The 6,914-nt window shown below is 46.0% G+C and overlaps 1 protein-coding gene across 1 annotated transcript in view; it reads right to left on the reverse strand.

Moving 5' to 3' along the window:
• Nucleotides 1-2,630: 2,630 nt before the first annotated feature.
• CD99 (CD99 molecule) overlaps nucleotides 2,631-6,914 on the reverse strand; it is a 66,482-nt gene continuing 62,198 nt past the window's right edge. The window contains exons 8-9 of the mRNA XM_011972123.1: nucleotides 6,010-6,066; nucleotides 2,631-3,166 (exon numbers count right to left, since the gene is read on the reverse strand). Coding sequence (XP_011827513.1) covers nucleotides 3,141-3,166; nucleotides 6,010-6,066 — 83 coding nt within the window. The 3' untranslated portion in view covers nucleotides 2,631-3,140. The remainder of the gene's footprint in view (nucleotides 3,167-6,009; nucleotides 6,067-6,914) is intronic.

Below are 6,914 nucleotides of genomic sequence, written 5' to 3' on the forward strand. Positions count from 1 at the left end.
CAGGCATGCTCGTTAATCCAGCTTTCGGCCCTTGAAGATTCACCAGACTAAGGATTAAGTGAAAAATAATATGTACCACCTACTTCACTAAGGGCACTACCTTTCATATGTAAACAGTCCCCTATAGATCAATAAGAAAAGGACCCAACACCTGTATAAAAACAAAGGGCAATTTAAACGTTTTCCAGAAATGGAACGCAGATGATTTTATGAAGATAGTCCATTTGATATCATTTTTCAACTAAGAGATTGGCAATAATCAGAGAGTTTGTAGGGCTCTTAGGAAACAGATCTGAGACATCATTCAAGTCCCAGGCACTTGCGAAACTTCTATGGGGAATGGACTGACAGTATCCTTAAAAAATTAAACATTCACATCCGTGGTCGACCCCCTCAAGGGTGGACAGGATGAGGCATTTGTGATGTGTCAATACATCCTGGAGAATCTAGAAGGTCATCTCCACACACCTGCACCACAGGTGGCATCCTATAGGTATTTGCTCAAGGAAGCAATGAAAGGGCAAGATAAATAACCAAGGGGTTCCTGCCACTGTATTCACCCGATTTCACACACTCCAAGTTACCACTAGTATCAAAATCAGAAGAAATAACTCCAATGCCAGAAAAAACCAGCTGGCTGTGCCCATCAATATCCTGAGAATGATGGGAGGTGAAAAGGTGCTGAATCCTCAACAGCAGGGAGACTGCTTGGATGACCCCCAACCAGAACTGAAATTGAAGGCAGAGTTTCTGAACTTAGAAATGGGAAAGACCCAGCATTTATGACTGACTCCTTCATCCAACCTCTTCCCCCAAATCAGACGATTTTTGACACGGGTATGGTAACACCATACCTTTGTGTAGACAGATTCATGGGAAACCTAGCTTTTGTGACGTGCAGCAGTTTTTGACACCATCATCAGTGGCAAAATGAACATTCCCTTGCAATTGCCTTTCTCTGCATGACTATTTTAACAACTTCACGTTAGCCTGCCTGTGCGACAGAGGACATACTGATGATATCCTCATTTTCCAGTGGAGGAAAGTTTATGAAGTCAATCCCATTCCGAATATCAGGACTTTAGATCTCTATGAGATTAGCACAAAATGCAAGTGGAGCCCTCTCCAAGCTTTCATAGAGACATGTATTTTGAAAGCCTTAATGGGGAAACAATTCTCAATGTGGAAAAGTTGTCATGTATTGTAGAGAAGAGAACAGGCTTTCGGTTAATCCCAACTTGTTAGAAAGCGTACGAGGGTTTTCTCAGCCACAAGGCTATGTTACCCCCACATTAAACCCAGGCTTTCACATCGAAGTAGTTCCACACTGTGTAAACACTGGACAGACTGTTCGTAAATTTGTGATATTCAACCCATATGAAACTCAAGAGAACACGGGGAAGTATCTAGGTGCAGGTGAGTATCAGGATGCAGGAAGTACCTGGATGCAGGGAAGTATCTGGAAGCAGGGAGTATCTGGACTCAGAGGGTACCTGGATACAGGGGGTAGCTGGATACAGAGAATATCTGGATGCATGGAACATCTGGATGCAGGGAGTTCCTGGATACAAGGGAGTATCTGGACGGAGGAGAGTAACTGGATGGGAGGGAGTATCTCGATAGAAGGGAGTATCCATATGGAGGAAAATATCTGGAAGGGGGTGTGTGGAAGGAAAAGCATACATGAATAGAAGAGAGTAACTGGATGGAAGAAAGTATCTAGATGAAAGGGAGTATCTGGATGGAGGAGAGTATCTAGAAGGAAGGGAGTATGTGGGTACAGGAGAGTAACTGAATGGAAGGGAGTACCTGGATGGGAGTATCTGGATGCAGGGGGCATCTGGATGCAGGGAGTACCTGGATACAAGGGAGTATCTGGATGAAGGAGAGTATCTGGAAGGGAGTATGTGGATAGAGAAGAGTGGATGGGAGTATTTGGATGAAGGAGAGTATCTAGATGGAAGGGAGAAATTGGATGAAAGGGAGTATCTGGATGGAAGACAGTATTTGGATGAAAGGGAACATCTGGATGCAGGGAGTATCCAGATATAGGGAGTATCTCAATGGAGGAGAGTACCTGGATGTGAGGAGTATCTGGATGCAGTAAGTACCTAGATTCATAGAGTATCTGGATTCAGGGGAACAACTGGATGCAGGGAGTATGTGAACTCAGTGGGGGTACCAAAATGCAGGGAGTATCTGGATGCAGGAAGCACCTGGCTATAAACCAAAATCTGGATGGAGGAGAGTATCTGGATGTAGGGAGTAGCTGGATTCAGACGAGTATCTGAATATACAGGAGTATCTGGAAGCAGGGAGTATCTGGACTCGGGGCAGGGTACCTAGCTGCGGGGAGAGTATCTGGAAACAAAGTATCTGGATGGAGAAGAGTATCTGGCTGGGAGTATCTGGGTGCAGAAGAGCACCCGTCCCAATGTGGCAGGACACGGGAAAGGAAAAGAGCCCAACAAGGACATTTTGGAAATAAAGAGCTAACACTTAGGCTGAAAATTTGCCTTAAAGCCCCAGAAAAAGAACTTGGAACCCATCCTGTAAATTACCACTGCACCCCAGACTGGGTGACAGAGACCCTATCTCAAAGGAAAAAAAAAAAAAAAAAAAAAAAGTACTTGGTTTCTAATTTCTTTTTATTAGTCTGACATGAAAAAGAAATATCCCTACAAATGAAAGAAATATTGAAGAAACAAATTGAAGGGCTTACCTTATTTTAATTAAAAAAAAAAAGTCAGGGCTACCAGGGAAGTTTCAGACGTGCTCAATGGACACGTGATTTGTAAACAGCCGAGATTCTGGGGGACAGGGGGTGCCTCGGTGGGGTTGACATTTGAGTTACGGGGACTTAATAATGGCCAGCCTTTCACATCCCATGGGAAACCCCTCTCCCCCGGGCCTTGGAGAATGGGGGTCCAAGTGCCTATCCCCCTTTGGATGTTTCATCATTAGTAAACATCATCCGCCCAGCAACAACAAGCAAAGCACATCGCAAGATTAAAACAAAGAATCCGCCGTGAACAGAAGGCCTCCGTCTCTGCTCTCACGCCAAGTGTCCTTCGGGGAGGAGCCTCAGGCAGCTGTTCTAACCCTGCCGCCAAGCCTGGGCTGTTTCTGCCGACAATCTTCTATTTCTCTAAAAGAGTACGCTGAACTGTGAGAGACAGAGAGAAGAGAAAGTCATTCCCAGTTCCCTGAGCACTCACGTGGACACAGTTCCTAAAACTTTCAGGAGCCGGTGGTTTTATTTCTGCATAAGAAAAATGGGCCCAAAACTCATCACGAAAAAGCAAAACCCTAACTCTCAATCAACTCAATCAATTTCATTGAATGATGCCATTCATATATAAAAAAAAAAGGGTACTGCAGAAAAAGCAGAAGGAAAACGGCAGAAGGCAATTTCCACTAATGACGTCACAGAGACAGTAACAAATGCCTATAACTTACCAAATGGAAGAATAAATCTTCTAAATGAGAGTGTGCAGTTTTTATTGATTTGCAATTATGCCAGGTTGAGATTTTCTGGTCCGTTCATTTAAGTTTTGGAAACTTTATTCTGCATGTCAGTCTTAAAATTATTTTGGAGGGAGAAGCTGGGATTTGGAAGAAGGAATTAAGAACAATGGTATTTTTCTTCCAAACAGGCTGGCAGAAAACACTGGAATGCCAAGCCCTTCAGGTAATGAGGGCCCCACACATATATACCAATGTACTGGCTACTGAAGCCAGACAACTTCATTAGTGAGCAGAAGAAATCTTCCTTTTCTCTTCAAGATATAGCTTGTTCTAAACATCTTTCCCTGACTCGAAAGAGCACTCAACAAGACACTAACTTTCTTTTATTATTATTATTATTATTATTATTATTTTTGAGACAGAGTTGTGCTCTTGTTGCCCAGGCTGGAGTGCAATGGCACGATCTTGGCTCACCACAACCTCCGCCTCCCGGGTTCAAGCGATTCTCCTGCCTCAGGCTTCCGGCATGTGCCACCACGCGTGGCTAATTTTGTTGTTGTTTTTTTTTTTTTAAAGTAGAGACGGGGTTTCTCCATATTGGTCAGGCTGGTCTCGAACTCCCAACCTCAGGTGATCCGCCTGCCTCAGCCTCCCAAAGTGTTGGGATTACAGGCATGAGCCACCGCATCTGGCGAGACACTAACTTTCTAGACATCTCTATCTTTAAAACTGAATGCCAGGCTCGGAGGCCTATGCCTATAATCCCAGCACTTTGGGCGGCCAAGGTGGGCAGATCACTTGAGGTCAGGAGTTCGACACCAGTCTGGAAAACATGGTGAAAGCCCGGTCTCTACTGAAAATAGAAAGAAAATTAGTGGGGCATGACGGTAGGTGCCTGTGGTTCCAGCTACTCAGGAGGCTGAGGAAGGAGACTCACTTCAACCCGGGAGGCGGGGGCTGCAGTGAACAGAGGTCGCACCCCTGCACTCTGGCGACAGAGAGAGACTCCATCTCAAAAAGAAAAAAAATTAAAATACTTTAAATCATTTCACTAAAAATACATCTCAATTTGACAGCTCCTATTAAAAATAAACGGGGCATCTCTCAGGCAAATGAGAAGGCGTTCCAATGACGTACAAATGAAAGACAAAACTCACGCACATATATACACACAGAAATGTCTTTCTCGCCATTTTCAAAAGTGCTTCTTTTTTTTTTTTTTTTTTTTTTTTTGAGACGGAGACTCACTCTGTCGCCCAGACTGGAGTGCAGTGGCCGGATCTCAGCTCACTGCAAGCTCCGCCTCCCGGGTTTACACCATTCTCCTGCCTCAGCCTCCTGAGTAGCTGGGACTACAGGCGCCCGCCACCTCGCCCGGCTAGTTTTTTTGTATTTTTTAGTAGAGACAGGGTTTCACCGTGTTAGCCAGGATGGTCTCGATCTCCTGACCTCGTGATCCGCCCGTCTCGGCCTCCCAAAGTGCTGGGATTACAGGCTTGAGCCACCGCGCCCGGCTCAAAAGTGCTTCTAATGGCAAAATGCCTTTTACCCTGAGAAGCTTCTCACGAATTAAATAGTGTCTTCTTAACCACATTTTCCACCTGGTTGAGAGGAGTTGTAGAAAGTGATAGCAGGCTGGGTGCCGTCGTTCACGCCTGGAATCCCAGCACTTTGGGAAGCTGAGGTGGGAGGGCTGCTTGAGGTCAGGATGGGCAACATAGTGACACCCCGTCTGCGCAACCTAGTGAGACCTTGTCTCCACAAAATAAAAAAACAAATCAGTCGGGCATGGTGGTGCACGCCTGTGGTTCCAGACAATCAGGAGGCTGAGGTGGGAGGATCCCTTGAGCCCAGGAGGTTGAGGCTGCAGTAAGCTATGATCGTGCCGCTGCACTCCAGCTTGGGCGACAAAGTGAGACCCTATCTCTAACAACAAAAAAAAGGTGACAGCAAAACTTGACAAGTTATATTTCAGGAGATACACTTCAGGAGGACTTTTAATTCCCAGTGCCCGCCAGCCAGCTGTGGACTTCCCGATGATGCAACAATCGTGTGCCACTTGGAACTTTTTTTTTGAAACAGTCTCACTGTGTCATCCAGGCTGGAGTGCAGTGGCCCGATCTCGGTTCACTGCAACCTCTACCTCTGGGGTTCAAGTGATTCTTCTGCCTTAGTCTCCCAAGTAGGTGGGATTACATGCGCCCACCACCACACCCAGCTAATTTTGTATTTTTAGTAGAGACGGGGTTTCACCGTGTTGACCAGGCTGGTCTCGAACTCCTGGGAAAAATTCCTTAATATTTTGTTAAACAGAGACTTAGGCACATATAGGTCTTCTCTGAAGGCCCAGGCCCTAGGAAGTTTATACATTCATTGTCTCTTGAAAGTACCCCTCAAAAGCAACGAGACATAAAGGAAGACCTTCAAAGCCATGCAACCAAATTTGAGAATGTGAGCAGGATAGCAAGATGGGAGAGCATGGAGAAGAGAAAATGGGAACACTGGCCACATGTGCGGACCGCTGTTCCCCGTCCTTCTTACCAGCTGGCTCTGCGTTGGCGTTCCGGTGGCTCTCCATGTCCACCTCCCCTTGTTCTGCTGAAAACAAGAAGAAAACACACAGAGAGGCTCAGTGCGACAGAGAACCCTCTCCTCAAAATACACACAAAATACTTGGGCTTTCCTGAGGTTGACGCTCCTATTGCTTGGATGAGAGCACTCAGTTCTGAACCCCAAGACCCACTGGGAATATGGAGTCTAACACTCAACTAAGTGAAGACTTTGCCAGTATTTTTTCTTTTTCTTTTTGTATGAGACGGAGTCTTGCTCTGTCACCCAGGTTGGAGCGCAGTGGTGCGATCTCCGCTCACTGCAAGCTCCACCTCCCGGGTTCACGCTATTCTCCTGCCTCAGCCTCCCCAATAGCTGGGACTACAGGCACCCGCCACCACACCCAGCTAATTTCTTGTATTTTTAGTAGAGATGGGGTTTCACCATGTTAGCCAGGATGGTCTCAATCTCCTGACCTTGTGATCCATCCGCCTCGGCCTCCCAAAGTGCTGGGATTACAGGTATGAGCCATCGCGCCCGGCTGCCAGTATTTTTTCATGCATGGCACAGGCAGAGATAAACTTCAACAGGGTAATCCAAGCAGCTTTATTTTCCTCTATTTTAAGGGTTGCTTTCTTCTCCCTAAACACTGAGGAACACGCACATGGAAGCCCTTTCTATACATATATAAAAAAAGTACATGCATCTATGAAAATAAGATTCTTAATAACTGCCCCCAAACTCATCAAACAAATGCAGATGGCTGGGCACGGTGGCTCACGCCTGTAATCCCAGCACTTTGGGAAGCTGAGGCAGGTGGATCACTTGAGGTCAGGAGTTCGAGACCAGCCTGGCCAACATGGCGAAACCCCGTCTCTACTAAAAAATACAAAATT

This window comes from Mandrillus leucophaeus, unplaced genomic scaffold (genome assembly GCF_000951045.1).
Source record: "Mandrillus leucophaeus isolate KB7577 unplaced genomic scaffold, Mleu.le_1.0 Scaffold127, whole genome shotgun sequence".
In the NCBI taxonomy this organism is placed as follows: domain Eukaryota; kingdom Metazoa; phylum Chordata; class Mammalia; order Primates; family Cercopithecidae; genus Mandrillus; species Mandrillus leucophaeus.